Source organism: Botrytis cinerea, chromosome 4, assembly GCF_000143535.2.
Source record: "Botrytis cinerea B05.10 chromosome 4, complete sequence".
Classification (NCBI taxonomy): domain Eukaryota; kingdom Fungi; phylum Ascomycota; class Leotiomycetes; order Helotiales; family Sclerotiniaceae; genus Botrytis; species Botrytis cinerea.
Window position 1 is genome coordinate 1,910,937 of NC_037313.1, and position 26,595 is coordinate 1,937,531.

At 42.3% G+C, this 26,595-nt stretch overlaps 5 protein-coding genes across 5 annotated transcripts; 1 reads left to right on the top strand and 4 right to left on the bottom strand.

The window, feature by feature from the left end:
• The first annotated feature begins 175 nt into the window (after positions 1 to 175).
• BCIN_04g05530 (hypothetical protein) lies at positions 176 to 2,268 on the top strand. Its single transcript, XM_024692676.1, has 4 exons — positions 176 to 438; positions 492 to 961; positions 1,008 to 1,787; positions 1,862 to 2,268. The coding sequence occupies exons 1-4, from the start codon at positions 260 to 262 to the stop codon at positions 2,158 to 2,160; spliced, it is 1,728 nt and encodes a 575-aa protein (XP_024548455.1). The 5' UTR covers positions 176 to 259; the 3' UTR covers positions 2,161 to 2,268.
• Positions 2,269 to 2,786: 518 nt separating this feature from the next.
• BCIN_04g05540 (hypothetical protein) lies at positions 2,787 to 5,094 on the bottom strand. Its single transcript, XM_001557643.2, has 4 exons — positions 4,328 to 5,094; positions 4,187 to 4,273; positions 3,705 to 4,122; positions 2,787 to 3,641 (listed from the first exon to the last, which is right to left on the bottom strand). The coding sequence occupies exons 1-4, from the start codon at positions 4,937 to 4,939 to the stop codon at positions 3,433 to 3,435; spliced, it is 1,326 nt and encodes a 441-aa protein (XP_001557693.2). The 5' UTR covers positions 4,940 to 5,094; the 3' UTR covers positions 2,787 to 3,432.
• A 5,992-nt stretch (positions 5,095 to 11,086) lies between these two features.
• BCIN_04g05550 (hypothetical protein) lies at positions 11,087 to 11,641 on the bottom strand. Its single transcript, XM_001557646.2, has 2 exons — positions 11,531 to 11,641; positions 11,087 to 11,431 (listed from the first exon to the last, which is right to left on the bottom strand). Exons 1-2 carry the CDS (start codon positions 11,585 to 11,587, stop codon positions 11,180 to 11,182), a joined length of 309 nt encoding a protein of 102 aa, XP_001557696.1. The 5' UTR covers positions 11,588 to 11,641; the 3' UTR covers positions 11,087 to 11,179.
• A 6,677-nt stretch (positions 11,642 to 18,318) lies between these two features.
• BCIN_04g05560 (hypothetical protein) lies at positions 18,319 to 19,857 on the bottom strand. The gene has a single exon (XM_024692677.1). It carries the CDS (start codon positions 19,531 to 19,533, stop codon positions 19,069 to 19,071), a length of 465 nt encoding a protein of 154 aa, XP_024548456.1. The 5' UTR covers positions 19,534 to 19,857; the 3' UTR covers positions 18,319 to 19,068.
• A 4,717-nt stretch (positions 19,858 to 24,574) lies between these two features.
• On the bottom strand, positions 24,575 to 26,304 carry BCIN_04g05570 (hypothetical protein). The gene is made up of 2 exons (XM_024692678.1): positions 25,989 to 26,304; positions 24,575 to 25,897 (listed from the first exon to the last, which is right to left on the bottom strand). The coding sequence occupies exons 1-2, from the start codon at positions 26,038 to 26,040 to the stop codon at positions 25,485 to 25,487; spliced, it is 465 nt and encodes a 154-aa protein (XP_024548457.1). The 5' UTR covers positions 26,041 to 26,304; the 3' UTR covers positions 24,575 to 25,484.
• Positions 26,305 to 26,595: the final 291 nt, after the last annotated feature.

A 26,595-nucleotide genomic window follows, 5' to 3' on the forward strand; every position in this document is an offset into this window, starting at 1 on the left:
TCAATAATCGTTCTGCCTACAGCAACATTCTTCACGTATCTGCGTCTACGTTATTCTTCAAAAACGCCAGAGCGACATAATTTCGAAGACGCATACCATGCCACAGAGAATTTCAAGAGAAACGCGACTAAGCTTCTGTTTTTGAATAAGTAGCCCATAAATCCCCAATCCTTTTGCTATATATGTGTCGTTTCTCAAGTCTTGCTAAAGAGTGATTATCCACATAAATTACCAAAATACTTCCACCAGTGCCCCTACTATGAAGTTATTGACCACCCTCTTCCTCCTTGGTTCATCAAATGCACATCGGTGGCAGGCTTCTGATTCCTGTGGCTATATAGTTGGTGGCTCTCATAATCATGTCGCAAGAGCTGTACGAGAATTAGATTGCTCTAATTACATGCGAACTACTGTTACTCCGTCATATATAGCTTCTGGGTACTTCAAATTCATCATCCAATTGAGTGTACACAGCACTAATATTAAACAAGATTGGTCACAATCACTACAGTTGTTCTCAACGAAATCACATACACGGAAGCTAGCACAAATATAGTGTACGTGACCGCCAGAGACCTGAAACCAAGGGATGCGTTTATAGTCACTGTTACTGGAGACGCCGTTACACTCACAACCACGCTGGAAGCAATCACAAGCACGACTACGGAAACCATCCCGCCATATGCGACAAGTGCTTGCCCGAATCATAATGCATATGTTGAAGCATGCCGAAATCACTTGAGCGTGGTGGTAGCTACTGTCACCATCACAGCTTCTACTTCGTATATAACTGAGCATGCTACTGTGAATTTGCCAGGAACCTCGTTTGAAGGTTCGACCTCTATCCCCGCTTCGAACATTGTGGAAACTATCAGTGTGATTCCTTCCACTGATGTTCAAGGAACAACGTCTAGCACTAGCTTGAGCTCAAGTGTAGGAGTTGACCCAACTTCTGCGAATGGTATATACTCTTATCTACTGTTTCATTCTCGCTCTAACGTTTTCAGTTATTGCACCATCCCTTTCATCCAGTAGCTCGTCGTTCGAATTACTTTCTTCCGTTCAATCAGCCGGAACTTCAATCAACTTATCGTCGAGTCCGTCGGCTACTACCAATGCAAACACTGATGCGTCGACATCTAGTACTATAATTGCTCCCAGTAATTTTTCATCCAGTCCTACATCTAGTGTTGGCAGTCTATCATCGGGATCTTCTTCGCAAGTGACAGTCACCCTGAACTTACTCTCTACTACATTTGCTCCAGACTCGTCTTTATCCCAGAGTACATCAACGATTTCTCTATCAAAATCTTTTACTTCAAGCACAGAAAGCTTCTTTGTATCTTCATTCATATTGCCATCAACATTTTCGACTATTTCATCTTCAAACTTTTTAGTTTCCAGTGTGCATGAACCTTATACTACACCTTTATCATCAACTACCACAGCCTCTTCCAATTTAATCTCGGGAACGATCTCGACCTCCCTATTCTTACCCTCATTGACTTCCACCACTTTATCTACCATTTCCTCTTCGACTATCTCGTCCAGTTCGGTACCAGTACTATCATCATCTTCAACAACCTCTTTGACATCCCTTTCATCCACATTCTCCACGATTACATCTCAATATGTTACAAACAGCTCTCTTACCTCTACTTCCCTCCCCATCTCATCCACATCTCCCATCCCTCGACCCCCTGTCTCACCTCTTATCGCTACATGTAACGTCCCGTCCGCCTGCCGCCAAAATCAATATTGTTCTTCAGACAACACTTGCTTATGTCGTATGTCTCCCCGTTCTTCTCCTGTGTTTTTTTTTTTTCATTATACAAATCCACTAATGCAACCTTCCCCATAGAACCAACCGTAAGCGGCACAGGCTACTGCATGGCCGATACCCCCTGCGCTGCCCTCTCCTCCTGCACTATTGATTCTGATTGCGGCATCGGTTCCGCTTGCATGATAACTTGCTGTTCTACTAATAAATGTCTTTCGCTGCAAGCTTTGTGTCAGAATCCTAATACGGCAATTGTCATTTTTAGGAGAGATGAGGAGGGGAGTAGTGGTCATAGGATGGTTGGAAAAGTAGGAGACGAGGAGGGAGAGGGAGAGTGGACTAATAGGGGACCATGGGTTAAGAGACTAGGAAAAATGTGAGATGAAAGTTGGTTGCTATTTCTGAGTAGGAAAGTAGTGAAGAAGATTTGATATTGGAGTTCGTTTGGCGTTTTGGATTTTAAAAGTAATACTGTCGCTACCACATCATGAAAGATATGCAGAATAATAAATATTTTTATACTTTAAACATGATTACTTACTTGCTCTATGTTTTGAACTTATTCTCTGGAGAAGGCTGGAAACTGCTGAGTTTCATCAACAGAATGTCCAGAAAAATCATTCGACCACATTCGTTCTCATAATTGACTAAATACTCTAGACTTCAAAGAATCCATCGAAATACTGCCTACGCTCGCGGTCCTTACTAGCCAAATCAACCTATAAATCTTCCACACACTACCCAAAACCCATAGTCTGTACTTTTCAATCAATGCCCGATACACTTTCTAGCCTTCATTCAGGTCTTCAACTTTAATGGACAAGATCTCAAGGATTGTTATTTTGAACGATTTTATCTATACCGAAAACTTTCAGAATAGCCCTACCAAAAAAGAGGATAACTTGCACGGCTTTTAGGTCTCTTAAAGGGACTATCATACCACATCACACGACGGAAAACACTCATAATGAGCGAGGGTCACATTCATCAACGCAAAGCAGGTAATTGCAAAGAAATTATGTTACTATCCAGTAGGCATCCGGTGCAGAATAAGCTGCGTGCCCAAAATGTCGTTGTCATCGACCCATATCATCCATCACCCCATTGATTTATAGACGCTTTTCATGACCATTCTCTGATATGTTTACCATAAAACAATCGTTCCCAATCGTTATCATCATAATTCTCATATCATCCACCCCATTCATCCATTCATATTCATGTCATTATACACCACCGGGGCATATAATTTCTCCATAACCATTTGTGTAAATGCAAAACTCGAAAGTAGAAACGAATACGCAAGCCATGCTGTTATGATGAAATACTAAGCAATTTAGTGTAGCCAAAGAAAATAAGCATTCCACAAAGAAAAGTGAAACCAAACGTTATAACCCCAGATATAGTAGCAAGTAAGAAGTTTTGTTTATCCCAGGTCTCCGAGTCCATGTATCACAATCAGCACTTCATCTAGTTGGTGAAGCCATTGACCCTGAATTTGAAACTATGATCAACCAAATCGTATTTAGCGAGAAAGAGTATAGCCTAAAGAACCGATGTCGAGGAAAGTGAGATATAGAAGTAGCAATTTTGAACAAATGATACCGAGATAGATATCTATATCGATGGAGCGTAAGATTTGGCAAGTCAGCTTATTGTTGACGACGGTTTTGTTCGTTGCCGTTAGTATATCCACGAGATCTTCCGGTCCACTGCATATTGATGTCGTTGTTATGCTCATCGCCATTCTCTGGGATAGAAAGGTTATTTCTATTCATTTGATCACCAGAGGAAGAGTTTGTAAGACGACGTGTGTGAGGAGGACCGATGGGACCGAATGAGCCACCAGAGTTACCACGATCTGCAATGATAGAATTAGTTCCTTTTAATCAGTAGAAGATAGAAGATGCTAAAAGAAACATACCGCGACCATTCGCAACACCTTGAGCTGAGGTCGGGAGGGAGAAAAACGTGCCTTCTTTGCGGCGCCAAGATTGAGACGTACGGGATGTTCCACCAGTTGGAGTTGGAGTTGCACAAGGTGCTTCAATTTGAACATTTGTTCCAGTCTGCGGAGAGACAGATAGGCCATGTTGACGACGATACCAGTTTGGAACTCCATGGTTAAGACCAAGAGAAACTTGTGTGGCCTTATCCATCGGCATTTCGTGCTTGTATTTACAGCCAACCTGAGTAAAGGCGCAAGTACCTTCGTGGACCCATTTATCGCAGTAGATCTTCTCTCGGCGGAACGGACCACCCATAGGAATCATCGCATTGTTTGCTGAAGAAACACTCGTAGTGGTACCAGAAGATGAGGCAACAATAGAGTCGATCGCCAACTTGAAAGGGGAATCAGTATATATTTTCATTGAAGGTATATTCGGAATCATGGTATTCCCTTACCTGAGTTTGATCTCCTGGTCGACGGAAATCGCCTTGCTGATTGAGTCCAAACATCGGTGGGCCAAGCGGTGGAAGCTTTGCTACGACCTTAAAACAGTCTATGTCAGCAAATCACCTGAGAACAAAATGCTCCCCACGTACCTTATTCGGAATCATAGGAGTAGCAAACTCTGGCTTTGGTGAGCCATGTTGGAGCTCTGGAACAATGATGAGTCCTTCTGGACCTTGGTGGCGAGGAATTCCATTAAGAGCAGGAAGCTCATCAGCTGGAAGAAGTCGTGTGTAAGAGCCATCAGCTCGGCGAATGCCATAAGCAAATGCAGAGCTAATTTGTTCAGGAAGAGGATAAACAGGACCGGGGCGAACCATGGTCAATGGAGTGAAGCCTTCTGGGGATAGATGGGCAGAGTCGGAGACAGATGGGCGGCGCCAGCCGTTGCCATTGCCGTTACCGTTGCCGTTGCCGTTCATGTTATTCATGTTCATGTTGTTCATGTTGTTCATACCTATGTTCTGAGTAGGGTTTTGGCTGGGTACTGTTCCGTTTCTACGGATACGTTCCTCACGCTCGCGAGCTGAATGAAAAGCATCCATCTTGTCAGGAGTAAGACTACGGGCACTGTTATTATCGATCGAGGTTAGCGGTGAAATCATTTCTGTATCAATCGCATCAACTGCGCCACAACTCTCATGAGAGGACTCAGGAGAGCTGGAAAGTTTGGTTTTAGAACATGTTTTGACTTGAGTTGACATGGTGAAGATTTGATAGAGATTGAAATATCAGAATATGAACAGGATTTGAAAACTAAAGGTACGAACGGTGTATATTCGCGAAGTGTTGAATTGAGATTGTTGGTGACCCTGGAAAATGAGCAATCGAATTAGTCAACACCCTTAAGAATAATAACAAGGATAAAGAATGATGGTTGGAACAGTGCTCTAATAAGGATTCTTCTAGAGCTTTGATGAAAGCTTCTGATGAAACTTCTCCGTTTGCTCTTCCAAATAAGGTTGGAAGCCTGCGGATAGCTGCACTTGTTTGCGGTAAGCCACATACCACAATTCTCCTGTTGAAAACAGGGGCAAGCTGCAGGGACAACGATGAGAAATTAGATAGCTCACCCTGCTTCCAAGGATTTTGAGATCACTTGAAAGCCTATGTAATTGTAAGTTGATCAAGGATGCTTGTGAAGGTAGAGGTTGCTAGAAACATAAACTGGCACTCTGCAGCAAACGCACACACTGCTTTGATCAATTCCTTTTGAAAGGAAATGATTCAAGAGTTTTCAAGTTTGACGTTTGTTGATACCATTGATAAGGAGCGCAATGTGATGCCATGGCAGAGATACCAAAATAAATGAGGTAAGGAGTATCGATGTACGTACAAATAATGCTATAGAACTGTTGATATATCAGACTAAACCTGTAAATCAACGTTTATATTGTTTGAATGCAAAGAGGCGAGTTGTGGTGACTGTTTTGTATGTTGCGATCTTGGGTTGCGAATTTGAGAAAGTTACAATTTGAGGATGCAACCACAGCAATCAAAACCGCAATAAAGTTTGTACAGGAAAAAGAGAAGAAGGTTATTTGCTTGTAGGAAGCTCTATCTATGATAGAAGAAGACAAGAAAGTTCAGAAAAAGAAGTAGCGTGTTGAAAGCACTGAATTATTTCATCTGGAGGTACTTGTAAGGTCGGGAAAGGAAGTAACCAAGGCCAAAATCAAGTCAGGTGTAAGCACTCTTAAAATTGATAGAAACTAGGGCTTAGCACATGTTTTTCGTTACTGCCAAGGAGCTAATAGCAAAGATTTCGAGTGAATTCGAGGATTTATTGCATGAGGAGGCCGAGGTCTTCCTCAGCCTCTACTCTGCGAAGGAACATTCCAGTCCGACCAATTGAGATGCTTCAAGTCAATCCCTGAATGCTAATACTATAGAGTGAACTTTTTGTTGCATATCTTATCTGTGAATTCCATGTTTAGAACGCCGCTTGGGGGTGTATCTCTTTCATGCTTGAAATTATTGAAATTCTCTAAAGACATCGAATGCTGCGATTACATGTCATAATCGAGTGTGATCAGTCGCACGAACTTTCTACAGATGCTTGCATCTTCTAACTTCGCATACACACACACACACACACACACACACACACATATATATATATATATATATATATAGATGATTGAGCAGGCATGTACCTTTCCTGGCCCAAATTTGGGTCGTATACCTCTTTGAGGTCAATATCACATCTGGTTAACAACCAGTTTTTTTAAAAGAGAAGAATCTTTGATTCGCGTAGCTGCTACCCCGAGAAGATCAAACGCTAGATTCTCTAAGGTTTCAACTCTGCCGCAGTTTTTATATGGACACTTGCTCGATTCTGAAACAGAATACCCAGGCCACAGGCTCAAGATGGCTACTTCCCTCTCGATAATTACCTGTAGTTGGGATTGCAAAACGAACACATTGATTCCTTAATAGCCGAATGATCATCATATCGCCATGTCTATGTTGTTGCGACTATACTGTAAAGGATTTTCTGCGGTAAAGAAGGAACAAGAGCCAAAAGTATGCGCGCCTCTACATATCTTATCAAGATGAGAAGGGTAAACCTATGTGGACTTGGATATAGTATAAGAAACAGGACATCTCTAAGAGCCACTAGGCCATGATTCATCGCCAACACAAGACATGTCTTCTATTTATGTGGCTCTAATTTCTATCATTTGAGGCCGACCTGAGCTTCATATAGCAACGATATCTCAAGTTAGACTTTGATATACTTCCAAGTTGGATGAGATACAACACTTCTTAATAGCAATCGAGAGACGCAATGTTGTTGAGTTTAGAAGCACTCGGATCTAAAATGATCTTATCCCCTGAAAACCTTCTTGATTACTTTTCTGCGGCTTCCGATGTGAAATGTAGAATATTCTTGGAGAAGCATGAGAAGGCCCCTCTTTTCATTCTTTGACTGCAAGTTTAAGTTCATATGCCCATAGGTACAATATCCTTGTCAAGATAAAAAGGCGTAGGTGGTAGTACACACCGAGAAGCACTTGATAGAACCGCAGACGAGAAGCTTTCGAATGACATGGGAGACATAGCAGCTTCCAAAAGACAAAATATTATGAGGTCTTGGGATTGGTAATTTGACAATCATTCTCACGCCGACAATATCGTCAACCCGGGAGCCAAAATCCAAAACCGCTGCTGATTGTTGCTAGAAAATAAGAACGTACACGCAGTACGCAAGTCGGGCCGATTTCTGAGATAGTGTCCAATTTTTCATTACTCCCTGCGATTTTCGTTCATCATCTATGACTGAGCTAGCTGCGAAATTCTGTCACAGACTGATGATTCTATTCACACGAAAACTTTTCGTAGACAGGCCTGAAGCATTGATTTACTTGGTTTTGCCAGAACAAACTTATGGCTACTTAGTGCAAAATAATCAGGCTGTGGCTGCTTCCCCAAGTGCAGAAAGAAGAGGAAACTCTCGAATTGCTATATGATGAGGAGGAGGACGCTTCGGGACTTCAGTGAGATTCACTTGATAAAGTCGTTCTGTGGTTCTACTGATGAGCTCTATGGGCCAAAACTCTGCCCTAATAACAAGCGCTGCATTATATCCCAGAGCTTCTATATCAAAAACAATCATCGATTGTTAAGGAATGACCCCGTCTAGCCATGATTTCTTGCGGTGGTATATAAAGCGCTCCTTGAGTGGTATCAACTGGCCATAGGAATGTAAGTTGCTGAAATTACCAACATTCATAACCGCACGCTGTCAGGCAGTCATTTCAATGCAAACCAAAAGTCTCGTTCAAGCAAGAGGGGGAGAAAGGGGGGCGGAGGTGGGATATATGGTATTATGACACGATTGTTGTCCTTTACCACGTGGGATGTTGAGCAGAAGATCGGAGGTTTCCGGAATTGCCTTTATTGTCCCATTGAAATTCGGATGGACCTCAGAATGACAGAAGAGTTTAATGATATCAGACGCAATGAAACCCTTCAAATTTCTACACCGGCAGACTGCCTGTACCAATCTAGTTCTCGAACTTCATTAAGCACGGCTTCTGCGACAGGTAGTTGATGTTAGAGCTTCTTACCCAACTCAGATTTGCAGAACAAATCAGGGCTTGGCTGTAACTTCTCATCAAGAGACCCAAGTAAATATTTGCAGACGGAGCCACAGGACTCATCTGTTGTATCGACCTTGATGACATTGGGAAAGTGAGCATAGCCCGCTCTTCGTAGTTTTTCTTTCAATAATCTCCGTCACCACTTCCTTCACGCCCTGCTTCCCTTCCGTTGCCTGAAGGAAGTGCTGGAGCGCTAGTAAGTTGAATTAGAAAAGTGCCCCTTACCAATGCACTAAAGACTGGTGCTTGCTCTGGGGTATTACTGCTGGTAGTATAATGTGAAACATGGTGCTCCGCAGGGCTATAGGATAGGTTTAGATCGAAGGTCGAATTTTGTAATTGGCATTCGAGTCAGCCTTGTAGTTTTTCCGCAAGGGGATTCGAGAATGTTATAGATGAGCCAATTACCTATTGAATGTTAACTACCCACTTGCTTTGTATATATCCATCTGCAGCACAGGTATAGACGGGGGAAGCTTTGTGGCTGTCAGCGGCACAATCGAAGACTGGAGGATGAATTCCGTATCGCCGAAACTTCAATTCATGTAGTCGCAGGGGTTTTATGGCCAGAGGCCACATCGATTGGAAGACTTTGAAAACTATGAAGTATGCAAGTTAGCGGATTGTTGTTGTGAAGTATGTATGTATGATGATAGAGGGTTCCCGAGCGAGTCTGTGCAACCCTGGATGGTGATGTGCAGGGTTACATGGGCAAACAATTGAGGTGGCTGATTGCATGTCTCGGGTATCACCATCCACGCCGTCCCAGAAAATAGACATGCAACGCTAATCATGTGTTCCTCGTTGAAACCGCGATGTAGACGAAAAAGAAACTAACCTTTGGTTGGTGTTGATGTTGAAGAGAGACAAATGAATGATTGGAGAAGCGAAGGGACCTTGGCACCATCTCTTAGCTTCCTTCCTAATGAGGAATACCCTAATTCGGGAATGGGCTAATTCTCACAGGAGAAATTTACATCTTCTTGCTATAAAACGTGACTTTAATCTGCCGGAAATGACTTTGAGCTATGTATTTGGCAGTTAGCAATATGATACCGCCAGTAACTAATCTAGATATATTGATGGTTATTATCTACGACTTTATTCTTCGATATTCTGGGAAGGAGAATCCCTTGTCCATAAGAATCCTCTCTCCTCCCAAGATTCCAAGAATTTGTGGATCGGAGGTGCAGAATTTATCACAACGGTACAGGAATATTAGTAGTGACTTGAGGTCTTGCAAGAGTTGGAAGTCACTGGAGACCCCAACGACTGAGTCAACTCACGACGAACTCATTATCATTACATCGTATCTTGATAAACATGCAATTGCATGTGGAAAGTGCCAACTATGGGCAATCTTGGAATTGTAAAGCTGAGATTTATTAACATTTAATTCCTGAGTAATGGCAAGCAGGTCCACCGGACAAAGGTGAAATGAGAAATGCGTGTAGAAGGCCAAGTATCATGAGGAATTACTCCCGGAATTGAGAATCCGGGCTTCAACTGAGCTTTTAGTCCTATCATTCTAGGTCTCACTACGTAGGTGCTGCTTATATAGTATAAGGAAATGTACCCAGATATATATCTGACAATATAACCTCACAGTCCATTGTTCCTGTGTCAATCAATAGTCTACATAACCAATAACCACACCATTCCTTTATTTCTAACGCCCTTCTCTATCATGAAAGGTTATATCTGTGCCAGTGTTTTAGTTTTGTCTGCAAGTACAAAAGTCTTTCTCAGTTTGCACATATAGCAGTTCCAACTCCAACCACTTCCGACGGTAGATATGATCAGATACACTACTTTTCAACAATTTATGATCTATTTGCAACATGCTTTCGACCCTGTTTTCGAAAATCTTGTTGCAATTCTCCAGAATGTATGTATCCAATGTAAAGAACCTTCGACCAGATATGATTTGAATTTGTTCTCGTTTTCGAAAATGTACTGTTTCTACCTCAACTTTCTCTACCCTTGTATTACTGTCTCATAATAATTCTTTCAGCAGCAAGTAATAATGCTCCAGTATCCTTAGATAACAGCTTCCCAAATTTGCTCTTGTCCTTGAAGTCGTATATCTCTGCAGGAAGGTATTCGAGGAGATGCATATCCACGCGGCCTAAAAAAAACCAGCACTTCGCAGTCCTTGTTCTTGTCTTGTCAAAGCCTCTGAGGCCGGAGTTGTGCTATATCCAAAGCCTTTGTAACTGTTAGCTTCTCCTTATTTGGCTTCTGCATGATATCATTCCGTGCCTTTGATATTCCTTAGCTACCCTCTCCATCTTAGCGAAGCTCATGAAGCCGTACTTCTTCTGCGGTTAAACCCTTCGTAACTGTTAGCTTTGTCTGACTAAAAGCTTACTGAGAGTCATTGGCTGCCACTAGCTTCTTCTAGTCACTCAATATCATCTTAGCGAAGCTGCTAAGGATACCAGTGTTTGGTATTCAGGTCTTTTACGATTGATCGCCTTACCTTGTTGATAGTCTGCGGGACTTCGTTTCTTATTTTCGAAGTCTCTTTGAATCGCCCAAACTGTTCCATCAGAGCTTTTCAGACTCTTTGTTATTCAATGCATGATATCTAGCTCTCAATTGTATGAGCAATTAGTAAACAGCCCTTGCAGAAATCTGACATTGGTCAAAGAAGACTTCCCTTTTGTTATTTGCCGACAATTAGTACCACCTATTACCAAGCGCTTCCTATTTACTAGCGATTTAATATCAACATAACACGCATATAAAGGTATAGAATTTTCTGTGCGAGAAGGACGATTGGATTGCTACTTGAAGTAGAGCTTTGCCTGCAGGCGCAGAAAACACCAGTATCCTTCATCCCTCCAACGGCAAGGTGCGAGCCAAACCAATATCCCCGCTATCTCCATCTGAAGCTTCGACAGCTGCACCAGCAGTGGTGATTCCATTATCTCTGGCAGCAGCAGTTCCTCCTTCCATGTCGCCGTCACCGCCATCAAAACCAGCACCGCGGTGTTCCCAACTTCCCATCTCATAGTTGCCGGCCTCGAGGTCCAGGGGATCGTGGTGGAACGCTTCCCATTTCTGGCAGACGTAGTATAGGAAAAACTAAGCAACCAAACATCAGCCATATTCCGAATCTAAATGCTCTAAATCTGCGGAATTGCTTAAAATTGTCCCGAAAAAATTGATCATACACATACATACAAGGACGCCAACGACAGCGAAAACCACCAATGTGATTACGACGAATAATTGGTTCATCTTGGTGAGCTAGTGGTGAAGATCTTAGGAGTTTGATTTTGAATTGTTGATTTCGAGGATTTTGAATTGATTCAAAATATTTGTGGCTGTTTTGGCAATTTTCAACAATCTAACGTCTATCTACCAAGAATTTCAACCAATCCTAGCCAGGGGATTCAAATAACTGCGCTAACTACCTTGGGTATCTAAGCTTCTGTTCCATCTCTTGTTTCTTAAATTCTTACGAGGCTACGATATCCTTTCTGAAGCTTTTATTGATTCTTCGAATTCACACATAGGCTGTCTAGCACATGACACGGATACCTGGGGAGATACCCCCACCTCACGCTCTTCTGCTGCTTGTCTGTAATATTGATGGCGCTTTCAATTGAGCTAGGTGTCCAGTAAAATTCATTTGTTTCCAGAGAATCCGAGCTAGTATATTGAATATAAAACCAGTCGGGTCATGACGGAAAGTACCTCTGCCTAGCTCTTTTAGGAACGCCCAAAAAACTTCAGATGAGCAACGTAACGGCACACTCTCATGTGTTTAATCAACTGGTCAGTTATAAGAAAAGATACAAGAGGCTTTCCACACTAATTTCCTCATTAAGGTCCCCTGCCTGACCGAATATAACAGAAATGACAAGTACCTCCTGATTGTTGCATGCCTGAGATTTCAGCGTTTGACATAGATATTCAGTGGTACGCTAGCTTTACTAATCAACTAAATTCCGGCTTGTGTTGTTAATTTCATAAAATGCGCCATATAGCTCAATCAGGCTCAAAATTTGGAAGCATCCTTCAAAAGCTGGGCTTGCTGATTGTTTAGAAATCACAAATTGCTATCTGAAAAAATTAAAGCATGATCAAACACTTCTAGTAGATTAACACTCTACAACAAATTCAACTAATTCCTTTGCAAATGGTTCGTTCCATGGGTTGCTGTTTGTTAATAGTTGAACTGTTGTATTGTGAAAGTATGTTCAATTGCTTGCTAATTTCTCGGCTATAGCCGAGGGGGTAAAATATGTTTTTCTACTCACAAACCTTGACTCATTGACACAACACAGCAAACAATGTTGAATCTCCAGAGACAATGAACTTAATAAATCATATGATTCTATTATTAGACTAATGCATCTGTATATCTATTGCGCCATCCTGCCTTCATATGATGCTTTTCAAAACTTTTATCCTCAGCACCCTGGTCTTTGGTTGAAATTCCTTCAGAAGTGAATCTATTAACATTCTTCAATACAGATGGGCTTTGTTATATACGATTATAATATCTTATCCTTTATATTGTATACCTTACAATACAAATGTCAATATCCAAGGCTCAATTATTCTGAACAAATCGATTGCCACACCACGCCGCAGCGATAGCAACACTTTCGAAAATTCAGCAAGCAGATACTAGAACAAGCCACCCAAGATATCCAAGATTAGATAGGAGTCACACACTTCAGAAAGCCGTAGCCAGAACTCGAGAAACCAGAGAGTTCTGTATATCGTTCCACGTGCAATTTGTCAAAGCTTTGGTGTCGGCAGATGAAAAGATGCTAGCCCTTCTAATAAATGGACTGGGCTTTTTCAATCAAGGTACAGAATAGTACCGAACAGAAAATTATGGTTAGTTGTTGAACGGGTCCTCGGAGTATTGTGAATTGTGCTAAAGTACTGCAGATTTTTGAAAATTAGGGACAACAACCAATAAAGCGACCGGTCCAACTTGCGATTCACGAGCGACATCTATATATACACGGGAATTTACGACCCAAATCTCATAGCGGTGGCGTTTTCATTGCCTTTGCCACCTAATAACTTCCAGAACTCCACAGAATCTTAGATATTGGTGATTAATGCAGCTCCGCGAGACTCGCGTTTGCTACCTCGCTTCCCGGACATATCACCTACTTTCAACCATGCCCACCCCACACCCGCACGATATCATAACAAGCTTTCCTAAAACCACCAATCCAATCCCAGCTATGAGGGAATCATGTTCTCTATATATATCATTCCAACATCTATTCTCCACTGTGGGATACTGTCTTAGGCATAACTACACCCAACCAATCTGCCGACCTTTACCAAACCGCCAAAATCAACACCAAAAATCAACTAAAATTTTGCGCAAACCTAGTATACATACACTCAACAAAAGAAGGAACAACAAGCTACACCATATGAATTGGTTACATTGGAGATTTGTTTTAACGAGAAGTCGACATTCAGAGATACAGTTAGAGAGAGCCACATTGGCTTCTTTACCAGAGGTATCAACTCATAACCAATTTACAAACACTACACATATCTCATCATTCTCACAGGGAGATTCCTATCATCCTTCCAAAAAAGGAACCTGCAATCTCCAAAGCACATGAATACTTTCAAGCCAATGCCACGACCGCATTGGAAAAAGTTCGCCGACTTACTGGCAGCTTTCTCGGACATGAGAACATAGATCGCATTCACTCAACCATCAAATGTTGAAGTGACCATACTACAATAGGAACAAAAGCAGATATTAGTGGGTACAAGTCTCCACCACGTACCTCAATCAGACCGGCCCTGGCCTCTCGATCGGCCGCAAGAAAGCTAGCAAAGAAACCAGTAATACTGGTTCTCCAACTGGTAACTCAGATACAACAATCACCAAATGCGTTTCGCTGGCAGAAGCGTTTTACTATTCGAGATTAGGGTTTCTCGAGGAGTCTTTCCCGTATGCAATGTGATGAATAGGCAAGGAACCGCTTATGAACTCGATACGATAAGTGATGAGATATGATAGAGAAAGATATTACGAAGTATGAAGTCTTCTTAGTCGCAGCAGCTGAAAACCCATCATTCAGAGCATGGAAAAAATGAGAACCCGACGGAAAGTAAGAAAAGTACGGATTACCTAGTCAAATAACCAGTCAAGAGAAGAAGAAGATCGGGAAATATTAGAATAACATTTAAGCAATATCAATCATGCATCACTCAATAGAAAATTTCTCTGAGACTAGAAATACTACCTCGTATTTATTTTATATTATCTAGGTGATCCCCCCCCCCTTTCAAAAAAATAGATTCTTAACTTGAGCTCATTCTTTCCAACCATCAAGATCATGCTAGATATCCCTAAGAATGATGGTCAAAAAATCATGATCCGTGTTAATCACCCCCAACTCAAGTTCCATCCCAATTCTCACACACATCAAGCGCGAATTCATCAAAAATTCCGATTCGAGATCAACCCACAAGACTTCTCATGCTCATGGTCGACTGCACTTGGACATCTAACATACAGTCCCATCTAGCTACTTCATCTTGTAGAAGACAGATTCTTTTTTTGCTTTGTAATTTCCGGCACAATAACATATTGATATCCCCACTTCCACCTGGGTCGAGGTTATAACTCTCACGGGGTAGTTATACTGTATTTCATTCCAATACAACTTGACTTCAACGCCGAGAGTAGAAGCACAACCGGAAATGACCAAGAATCCTTCTGAATATTCATAATTTGGAAGTTTCTGACCGTGCTTCATGTGCGTGAGAGAAGAAAAAAAAAGAGATGAACATTTGGTGTTCTTTCTATCTATTTTACGACATGCATCTTAAATTTACTTAAGCATGAGCGCTTTTACCTCTAAAGAATCACGATATACTGTCTTCTTCTGACCCGCTGGAAATTCCTTCTGAGTAGAAGACGAAAGGGAAGATAATGATTACGCAAAGCTGTGTATTGTTGAAGAAAAAGTGATTATATTTCAAGAAGCGGTGAATGATATAACTATGGTGTTTAGAATGCCATCATGTGCACTACTATGATGCACATCGAATGTTGTTTGAGAGTCTGAAGGAGAGAAGAAAGAGGGATATCTCTAGGATCAGACAGAAATGTAAACTATTTGATGATATACTACGTATCACATGTGCACTATACAACCATGAGCATGACCGAATTCTCAAAAGAAGTACTCGAAACACAGTTCCCAAAGATGACGCGAGGAAGCAAAAACCCCAGATTGTGATGAAGACCAAGAAGGAAACACAAGTCGCAACACAATCATACATGTAAAACAACGAGATGATACTAGATACACGCAGATAAATCTGTCTATCTACCATCTACTGACTCGATATTTCTTATTTGCTGGATAAGATCTTACCATACAATATTGAGATTTCACTCAAAGACTTCCATGTGAGAATACTGCGGTGACAAAAGTATTCATTCATCTCTCTGCACAACATCAATCAATGCCTCTCACACCCAAGCAAAAGTAAATAGGCATGTATAGAAATTAGGAGGAGTACACTTACCACACCTCACCAAACAGACCCCAGAAGACACAAGACCAAGAAAGCGAAACGTCCCCTCCACAACCCACCAAAAGTATTCGAAAGATGTAGCATTGTCATCATGACTCGTACCTGCAAATCCCGAGCCCGAATTCCCAAACCCCAAACCCCAGAGTACGTCACCCACACCCACACCACGACTAACAAAAGTCATCTGATATTCCCCAGATCCTGATCCACATCTCCATCTCCATCTCCATAGAGCCAGGTATCTAGGTAAGCAGGCTCGCAGGTATGTCGGTAGGTACCTACGTATACTCAACTCGGCACCTCTAAGAAACCCTCAGATCCTCGAACCACAGAATCCTCGAATCCTTAAAAGAATTCCCGCCAAACCCCAGTTTCAAATGGGTAGATAGATTAATCCAGAAAACCCAAAGAAAAAGAAAACCATATACACAATATCCATCTACGGTAAACACGATTGAGATATCACTCGCTCTACCACTCTACTGAATCCCCAACACCTCCTTCATTTACAAATCAATCCCCTTCCAACCACCCACCGCCCCCAAACCCCAAACCCAAAAGTCCAAACGCCACGTCCGAAGCTAATTACCAATTAGTAACAAGTCATTAGCATAACGCACAATCTCCACGAGGCCGGATAATGCGGGGTCCGGGGGAGGGAAGGAGCGAGCGAGGCTTTCTTGGCATTAGTTTGTTTCGAGTAAGTAAGCAAATGAACGAGTGAACAAGCAAACAAACAAGCAAGCGAGGAAAAACACTCAACTTATTACCTAAGAAGGAAAGTAAAAAAGTACAAAGACAAAAGGTTAAATAAGGAATGCGGTTATAAACGGGTTTATTTCTGGTGGAGGGGAAGGGAAGGAAAGAATGTAGAATACGATCGGGAAATACTTTATGCTGTATAGAGTACGGAGGACAAATTAATATATCTCTAATGCCATACGATACGATAGGTACCTACGATACAATGAGATGAGACGAGGCGAGATTCAAACATGATGCCGCCTACCTAAATTGATAATCACGTTTTTGGCTGCAATTAAAACAAATTCATGGGATTGTCGAATCATATGAGATGGAAACGTACTTCTTTGGTATGTATGTACTGTATGTACATACGTACATACATCTGAAACCCGAAACTCGTACTTCACACTTCGCTTCACGACTAACTGATCTTATTACTCACCTCAACACTCCCTCCTCACTCCATTCTATTCTTCGAGGATCAATCGAAAAACTCACCACACAAACCACAATGCCAATCCTAATCAAATCCCAATGCCAATCCAAATTCTAAGATTACCCAAATAAAAGAAGCAGAAGCAGAAACAGAAACAGAAACAGAAACACACACCAACTTAATACATACATACTCCCCTCCCCCTTTTCAATCCTCACCCCATCGATCGATCTAGTATCTATCCTCTTAAAAACACAAAGAAATGAATCCAATAATTTAAATTTAAATCTCAATCTCCTTTCTCCTTTCTCCCCCCTCCTGTAATTTTCCCAAAATGCGGGGAGATTATGATGTGCGAATATGAATGTACCCGGTAGATGAGGTATAGTACAGGTACAGGTACAGGTACAGGTAATAGGAACTGATGATGTGATATCATATCATATCATACAATGCACTCCATACCTCCATACCTACCTACCTACTCCATACACACACATACACATACAAATCAGGAGATGCATCTATCCATCATAGTCACACACCAAACACACCAAACACAACCATTCTCTTACACAATCAAAATCTCCTTTTGGATAACTATAATAACCATATATGTCTCATCGACTCCACTCTACTCCATATCCCCATCTATCCACATCCCCATCCACATCCACATACTCACACATCATTCATCTTTTACAGAATCGTCCGACGAGGGAATTATCATGTTCTATTCTCTTTCCCGTTCGAGGGGATAGAAAAAGGAGATGGAAAAAAAAGGGAGCAGGAAGAAACAGAGAGAGAAAGCGGTTAGTAAAATACCGCCCTCCCTCCTAACCCAATATCCGGAAGCGGGGAAGCTGTATTAAATCATTTACCTATTCTATATATGGTAGCTCGTAAAAGGGTGGTGTCTGTATGTATGTGTGTAATGTAGTGTATCAATAATAACAAGTGTCTTGGGTTATTAGTCATACATGTATGCGCGCACGCACACACTAGTTGTTTTGATGATGGATGGTTAGTTATTTGTGCCAAGCGGCGAGAGGGGGTATTAGCAGACTGCGTGCGGGAGTTGATTGATCGGTAGAAGGTAGGTAAAGGAATGTGTAGGTATGTATGTAACCTTGATGGCTTTCTCTCTTTGCTCAGAAATGAAGTGAAGTGAAATGAAATGAAATGAAATGTGCTCGAGAATCTGAATAGACCAAACGATCATGATAAAGATTGAGACTTGATTTGGTTTGATGTAATGATATTGTATTGTATTGAATATAATCTGGTAATAGCCATCTTCATAACGGAAAAATGTCCCAATAGAAAACTACCTAATCCATTCATCCATCCTTCCTTCCTGCCGTTCAATTATCTCCCCTACATACATCCTTCCTTCCTTCCTTCCCCTGTCTCTCCAAATATAGAAAGAAAAATCCGGGGTATCATAAAGTTGAGTACTTTGGGTGATAGATAACATAACATACAAGGCAGCGCCAATCGCTCATTCGACCAAAGAAAAAATAACAATCAGTAAAAACTCAGAGGCTAGAATGATATCTATCAGCTAGCTAATGATGGATTCTGAGATCCCAAAATCAAATAAACTTTTTTTGTGTCCCCCTTCCCGTTTCCTTTCCTTTCCTGTCCTACCCTGCCCTACCCTGCCCTGCCCGTTTGCCGTTTGTTGGTTGCTTTGCTTCCCTTTCCCCGTTTGTTGCGCCGTTGGTGTTGAATGCGAGATGAGATGAGTGGTTGTGTGTGTATATTAGGAGGGAGTGAAGTAGTAATGTTGAAAACGCCATTATAATGCTTTTAGGTGTTGAAAAGTGGAGGTTTGCCCATCTGCCCAGATAGGTAGGTAGATAACGTCAGACCGCGCCGCGAAGAAAAAAATCATAGGTATCGTGATGCAAATTGCAAAAAAATGTCTCGAGACTCTTCTTCCTTTTTTTGAAAGAGAAAAAAAAAAGAATAAAGAATAATCTCTCAACTCCTACGCCGTTCTCGTCGAGTGTCTCGAATTCCAGCGTTCGAGAAATCCTCCACTTCGCGCACTGCGGATACTTCCATTGCTGTCCTCGGAGCTGGTCGAGCTCTTGCGCTCGCTGGCTGGTCGACCACTGGCGTAGTTTCCGGCGCCGCCGCGTCCAACGTGCCACATGCCTCCTTCGCTCATCTTCTTTTCGCGGGTGCTTTGACGTTCGAGTTCTTCGTCGAAGGAGAAGGGGGCTTTTTTGGAGGTGGGGAGAATGTTGCCGGCGCCGCCGCGACCGCTGCTGAATTTGGATGAGGTTTGGGGAAGGCCGAGAGTGAAGAGAGAGGCGGGTCCTCGGGCGTTGCTACCGTTGGTGGTTTTGGGGGCCTTGAATGTGTTTCCTGCGCCGCCGCGGCCGGAATGGATGAATGAGGATGTGGCGACGTGAGGGTGAGGTTCGGTGACTTGGTATCGGGCTGTCATGGTTGTGGTTTGATTGATTGCTTGGAGAGTCTGAATGTAGTCAAAAGGTTATGATATGAGGACTCTCTGAAGATTGGTTGATGAGGCAGTAGAATTGATGATGTAGGGAAGTATTATGTGGTTGAGTATTGTTCGGTAGTAAGCGTATAAGTGATAGAAAGTGAATCGATGATGAAACTATAATAGCTTCCTAATTGTATGAGGAGGTAGTAGCAGTAGGAATAGTAGTAGTTTGATATTGATCTGATGTGTTGGAGTAATAGTAGGTAGCAGACGGTAGGAATGTGGGCCAACGTTTTCTTATATCCTTTTTCTCTTTAATCCTTTGGGACTATTACTCCTCACTTTGTATATAGAATGCATAGCGCAGGTGACTCTTTTTGCAATACGAGTCATCTAACTAAAAATAAACAAAAAGTTTTTCTTTGTTTCCTTGTCCAAGAATCTCTCTTTCTCTCTGGCCAATTTTCCAACGCATTGCACACTCTAAATTTCTCACGATGTTTGACACTTTGCAGTTAGAGGCAACCGCTTTGCCGTGGACTAAACCGGGCGAACATGGATAAATCAACATTTGGAAGTCATTTTCCATACAATTACTCGCACGTACCAACTTCCTACCACTGCCACCAGCCAATTTGAAGCCAAAAGCTGCCAAAGTTACCAAAGCTACCAAAGTTCGCGCACTCGTGATGAATTTTGTGGTTACTATTACGAAATCACTGAACGCTAGATCCTTCTATTTCCATTCGCTTAAGGCGAAAATCCTCGACAATCCTCGAAAAATGATCATTTTTAGTTTCTTCCCTGTCCATCCTTGTCCGCACCATCCTGGTCCTCCTGGTCTTGTCCCTTGCCTCTGAGCAAACCTGGGGGTAATTGAAATTCGGACATCCAGTCGATCTTGCAACATCGCGAGAGAATAGGGATAGTTCCAATTTCGTCAGCAATTTCGCATCAGATCTCTCATGCATGCCCACTTGCCAAGTCGATGAGTTGAGAAGAAAAAAGTTACGCTTGGGACAGGTTACTCAATGGCCATGTGGTGTGTGTGGTACGGTGAGAGGTTTCCTTGAGTGTCAAACAGAGTGGCACCACCAGTTGACTTGTTTCTCATGCGTTTTGTATTTGCTGATCGGGTCTCTGTATGTATGTATGTGTGTATGTATGTATGTTTCTACTCCCTAGGTGTCTGTCTGCGATGTACGTATCAGTGTTGGCCATGAAAAACGTGCTTGGTGCTATGGAAGACATCATTTCAAAAGGAGTCGTTGAAATAATATATCGCCATATATCGCCATAGTCTTTCCCGATCTCATCAATTGTGCTATATGTGTAAGCACTGCAGGTGGTGAGTCGTACTCGGGTAACCACACCTGCCTTCTCAACCTAAACTACGAAAGAGCCTCGTCTTACCGCTGCCAATTAGCTTATTTGCCTGTCTGTACCTACTCAGGTACCTATCCAATTCAAAATTCTCCGCCCGGTTTAGATTTTCAGGTACCGTACCGTGAAAACCCAAAATTGTGTGCTGACATTTTATTGCAAGGGCTATGCTCCGTAATGACGGCGAAGATGGCGAAATGGCTTAAATGTCTCAATGTCTCAGTGTCTCAGTGTCTCAATGTCTCAATGTCCTCTATGGACTGTCATTTCAATGCCATCATCTAATAAGAACGCACCAATGGGATTCTTGTGTCTTTTTCTTTCTCTCTTTTTTTTCCCTTTTTACCTCTTTTTTTTTTTCCTTGAACGTCTTTCCAAATAAACCTTCATCAACCCAAAGCTCCATAGAATTTAGAGTCAGAACTGAAAAGAGATTTTCCAGTGATGTCAACACACTGAAAACTTTTAATCCATTCCCCACAGCTTCACAAGCTCACCCCTTAGCAATGTAGAAAAGCAACAGGGCTGAAGAACACCGCTTCATGATTCTGCCCTTGTTTTCCCCCGCAAAATCTTAACGCCCATGGAAGAAATTTTCATTAGATCCACAAATGTGCATTAGACAACACTGACAGCGATCAGGAGTTGAAACGCAAGATGGAGCAACTGATGGTCGAGACTCTTGATTCTTCATCGGGCCCTCTTAATCCACACGGAGTAGTCATCTGCCAACTGTTTCTAGCTTTGCATGCATGATTTGCATCTTTGAAAGAACAACAAAAAAATGACTCCATCGTGAACTCGGGCTTCAAAGCCGGAATGCCGAGGTTTGAAATTGTTGAATAGGAGACCGAGGGCGAGGGCGAGGGCGAGGGCGAGGATACAGTTTAAACGCGTACATCCATTCCATTCCACTTTGATCACTCAAATTCGGACTTGCCCATAATTTCATGAAACCGAGGCATCCGATTACAGGCATTGACACCTCATATGACCTCTCAATAAACAAATGTGAAGGCTTGAATGCTTCATCGGTGCGGTGCGGTGCGGTGCGGCGCCCACTCGAATCAATTGACTTCGTGGCCTCATCGGCGAACGGCCAAACACGATCCATTTGACTTTTCACCCCAAAAATAGGAGGCGTTTCGTCGGATGAAAAAAGCGCACACTCAAATTACCATCTTAGAAGCATCTCAGTCTGAAAAGCCACTTGCCAAATCGGAATGAGAGTGGTGGGAAGAAGAAACCTCGGTAGGTGGAATTCGATTTTGGTACACGATTTCTTGGATCCATCGTATGGGTGGATAATGATTACGATGGTGTTTGAAGTCTTGAAACGGCGGTTTGATCTTTCATCCCATCTTTCTGTCTGTATTCAACATCAATCATCCGTGAAGACAACCGCCCACTCCTGTATACTTCTCTTGAAGCTTCTTAGTATTGAGCTCAGATGTTGTCGGGTTTCAATAGAGCTCGTGAATATGTATCTATTCCGCATTCGGTGTATTCCATAATGATTTCAAGGAAATGGAACTGTACAGTACAGAGTGAGCTTCTGTTATTGTTTTTATTTCATAAGTCTCAGCAGTGATTTGATGAGCAGAAGTTTTGGGAGACGACGAAGAACAGTAAGTGCATCCCTAGGTATCGAGTAGTATACTGAGCGTCATAACAATTTTGGATTTTGGGAAGAAGTCCCAACGCTAAGTGGCGGGTGGTCTTTGCTCGGAACGTCAGGTTTGAGCATATCTTTCAACTCCATTTTTCAACTCCATTCTTCATTGCGAATTATCGAATGCATGAACTCTCTATTTCATCTTCATAAACTTCAATTAGGGGAGCGTCGTTCTATTTTCCATCACGCAAAACTCCCAATCCATCCCCGTCAAATTTATATCAGGGGAATGTCGTTGAAGAAAATTATCATCACAGCGTTACCACACCCGTTAAGGAAACGGATGGGCATAGTAGATGTCTGAATATGGTCATCTCATATGTCATATGTGTCATCCTACATCGTCAATTCTAGAGCCTTGTTGTTCTTGCTTCGTCTTGTGGTGCACACAGTTCAATCGCGAATGTCAGAACATGGAGTTACCTATCTGTTCGTTCCTTTACTATGTATACATACGTCACCACCCCCACCGGCGACAAAAGCAAAAGAAACCTGCATCTCCTGAATGTCATGGTGAGCAAAATTGCTGGTTGAGGAGGGGCAAAAATAGCTTTTCCCGATACTCACTCCTCATCGACCAGGCGATATGAACATGCTGAGAGTATGAATCAAAGTGTTGCAAGGCTGGAGATCACCAAAAGTGCAAGCTGTCTTGAAAAGCGAAAAAAAAACCAAACAAGTCAATATTGCACATTACAATATTCTCGAAACTCGGACACAAAATATCGCTCTTTTTCCCACGGAGGACGAAAATCAGGATGTCGTTGTAATCAGGCTTTTTTTTTACCAAGTAGAATCACATTCATACTTACTAGTTACGTATACTAACAATCACATGCAGATGTTTTCCCTTCAATCGAACCATATTCTTCCATCAACCAATCCCGTGATGGTCTTCATCGGAACCCTGCAATCATGATTTTCTTCAACGTGATGCAGCAGAATCAGTGGAAGACGCATGACTGTGGTGCAGCATCATGTTGATATTCAGTGGCTCAAACCCTTCTTGATTTGCCTATCAGACCGGTGTTATTACTTGCTACCTCTATTGGCAAATTTGGTCACCGTAAACTACAGAGAATTACAAAAGGGGGCTTACGATGTACCTGATCGCCCTGACTCACATATTCTTGTCATATAGCACGACTTACATGGATGTGCTGCGGAGTTTATCGGCTGTTCATATCGATGAGATGAATCAATTACACCGGGCATATGTATAGTATATCTCCATGACAATGTCACAACTATGCAGAGAAATGCGTTCCATTTTGTGGCAAGAAAATAGCAACATACGATATCACAATCCCGACGTTCACATACTACACGCGAAGAATTGAGAATGGAGGGAACGTAATTCGCCCCGGGTAATGGATCAACTGATTTGCTTGACCTCCGTCTCCAATATCAATCGTTAAATTCCTTGGGAATATTATCAGTCAGATGGCCGGTTCCATAACATCGGAGCATTGTATTGACCAAGCTGCATGTATCTACAGCCGCTAATACCATGTCGTGCTACTTAATCGTTGTGGCTGTATATCGAGATTTTGTGCTTTCTGCCACTTTCTGAGATGGGGTTTCTATAGCAAGCTTGCCAATTGAGGTGCTCTATCGCTTCTCATTGGGGACTAAACAAGCGAACCAAAGAAACAAATAGTATATCGACAGTGGTTCACCAGAAGAAAATGTGGAAATGCTGGCACCAATGAAAAAAAAAGACGTAGTTTTCGTTAGTGAATTCGGATATGCTGTGCACGCATTTTTTTAAGTGAGGTTATGGGCATCACGAACATGCGCGAGTGTTTGGCGATGACTTTCACTCAATGTGGAAGACACCAATGGTCCAATGAGGAAGGGTTTGAGGATTCTCTATCCCAATGGAATTAATTGTCAAAGACCTTATCGGCAACGAGTCAATTAACTCTTGGTCGCAGTACGAGAAGTACTCACACGCATTTGCGCTACTGCCACCAAGTATGTCGTGCCCCTCCGTGGCGTATTTAATACTTACTGGAAGCGAGAACATTCGAAGAAGAAAAACAGGAACTCGCTTCGAATTCAATCTTGAACACCGAATCATATTCATCCCTTGAAAACGTATCGATGGTAATAAGAAAATCATTCATTTTATCCGCAATCATCAAAAACTCCTAAGGGCACCTCCCATACTTGCAAAAGTAACGCGGTACACTTTCCTACGATCGGCACCCAGAAATAATGTCCCCATGAAAAATCTCCGCATTTTTACGCCATTCATGTTCCTTGTGCTTCCTTCAACCATCTAGATCAAATCAGACCTCCTCATATAAATAAGCACTGCGAATAAAAAGTGCAGAGATACAACAGCACCCCATGTGTAAAATCTGAAGACAGGTATAGGCTGATGGCCTAAGCTCGATCGAAACACTGGAGTTTGTGTGTTCGAGTCTTCATCGGAAGGTAACACCGAATCTTGCAATCAACCACAAGGAAAGAATATGAAAAAGGCCCCTTAATACCAGCAAAGGGACTTTCGCCCTCCTTCGATAGCATGCCCGGTTAAGATTCTCTTTTGATTGGCTTCTCAAAGCGTGGTATTCGCAACTGAGAAGGTTTTCGAGCCATCGACTTCCATCATATCATGCCGTTGTTCGGTATTCCGAATCACAGAATGGCCCGAGCCACAAAATTTTCCTTGTACATCTGACCACCGAGTTGCATCCCGACGTATTGACCATAGATATTCATCGTTCCGAAGCCGCAGAAAATCTGCAACCACCAACTCCATTTCTCCCAACAATCGGTCCCAACGGTGCCCAATTTCGAGCCTGCCTTTGTTTGTGTTCCTGTGACTGCCGTTCTGAATAATCCTCGAATTGTCATGTACGACAGAATTCTACTCTCCATGCTATAACCTTGAAGTTTGGACTCCTTGCTTCGTTGATCCAGATCTCTGCTCAGTCCTAACCCGACCAAAGATAACTTTTGGCACAATGTACTCCATTCTCCAAAATTCGGGTTTAGCTAACCGGTGAATTGCTAATTCATTTGATACCGAAATCATCAGAAAAAACCAACGCCAAAAATCCGACAAGGATAAAATTTGTCCCCTGTTTCCAACTCGTACTACATCATGAGCCGAACTATCTGACAGTTCTGCCACTATGGCTGTTCTTGCTCCTTCCAGAAGATCTTCTCGCTTCCCGATTTCTATGAGCCGGCACAGTATGCAGATTATTGGAATAACTGCTTGCAGAAGTGCAGTGGTATGGACAAGACTTGTTAAATGTTCCGGTACCTTCGCAGGTAGTACAACCGGGTCTGAGGCATATTGTTAGACTCTCCTTGTCATCATGATAGTAGATTCTATGTGGAAGTGAAACTTGTCAGATAGGTATTTGAAAATGCTTACACAAGTCGTGGGGCGCCCCCGCAAATCGGACACGTTTCCAACACATTGCCATTAAAACAGCAGTTATAATTATCTTGGCTGGAGTATGACATTGTAGAAGTGGTGATTTAAGGTTTGAATGCCGCTTAATTGTCGTAGGGGCACTGTCATGTGAAGATAGATAAATCTTCGATGATGTCAAAGCTAGAAGGCTTCGAATGATTTGGAGGGGTCTTTCAGCTTGTGTATGGCTGTAGAAGTAAAGCAGAATTTCTTCGAAGTACAAAGTGGAGTGTTGTGCGGTTTCCAAATTTCTCACTTTGTTGCAGTGATCTTCATTCATCTTATACATATCATATGTTCTAGCATCTCGCATCAGCTCTCATAAATAGACCCCCACACTTTAACGAGGTCAGTCAAATTCCACCCCATGCAATTTATTTCCTCACCGTCAGCTTTTTCTTTTTGGGTGAAAAAAACACCATTATACATCGTCAGATATCGTGAGAATTCACCCGGATAACTCCATGCACATGATATTAGGCACTGCTTTCCTCACCAGGGCTCACCGCTCTTACTTGAACTATTGAAGCAAGGAAATTCCTGTCCTCTTCTCGTGTATCTCTGC

Coding starts and splice junctions, on each gene's coding strand:
- BCIN_04g05530 (XM_024692676.1), top strand. CDS start 260: ATGAAGTTATTGACCACCCTCTTCCTCCTTGGTTCATCAAATGCACAT. Junction 962..1,007: donor TGACCCAACTTCTGCGAATG/GTATATACTCTT, acceptor TAACGTTTTCAG/TTATTGCACCATCCCTTTCA. Junction 1,788..1,861: donor AGACAACACTTGCTTATGTC/GTATGTCTCCCC, acceptor CCTTCCCCATAG/AACCAACCGTAAGCGGCACA.
- BCIN_04g05540 (XM_001557643.2), bottom strand. CDS start 4,939: ATGTCAACTCAAGTCAAAACATGTTCTAAAACCAAACTTTCCAGCTCT. Junction 4,123..4,186: donor GACCAGGAGATCAAACTCAG/GTAAGGGAATAC, acceptor TCCCCTTTCAAG/TTGGCGATCGACTCTATTGT. Junction 3,642..3,704: donor AGGTGTTGCGAATGGTCGCG/GTATGTTTCTTT, acceptor CTATCATTGCAG/ATCGTGGTAACTCTGGTGGC.
- BCIN_04g05550 (XM_001557646.2), bottom strand. CDS start 11,587: ATGAACCAATTATTCGTCGTAATCACATTGGTGGTTTTCGCTGTCGTT. Junction 11,432..11,530: donor TCGCTGTCGTTGGCGTCCTT/GTATGTATGTGT, acceptor TTGGTTGCTTAG/TTTTTCCTATACTACGTCTG.
- BCIN_04g05560 (XM_024692677.1), bottom strand. CDS start 19,533: ATGACAGCCCGATACCAAGTCACCGAACCTCACCCTCACGTCGCCACA.
- BCIN_04g05570 (XM_024692678.1), bottom strand. CDS start 26,040: ATGGCAATGTGTTGGAAACGTGTCCGATTTGCGGGGGCGCCCCACGAC. Junction 25,898..25,988: donor GGGGGCGCCCCACGACTTGT/GTAAGCATTTTC, acceptor AATATGCCTCAG/ACCCGGTTGTACTACCTGCG.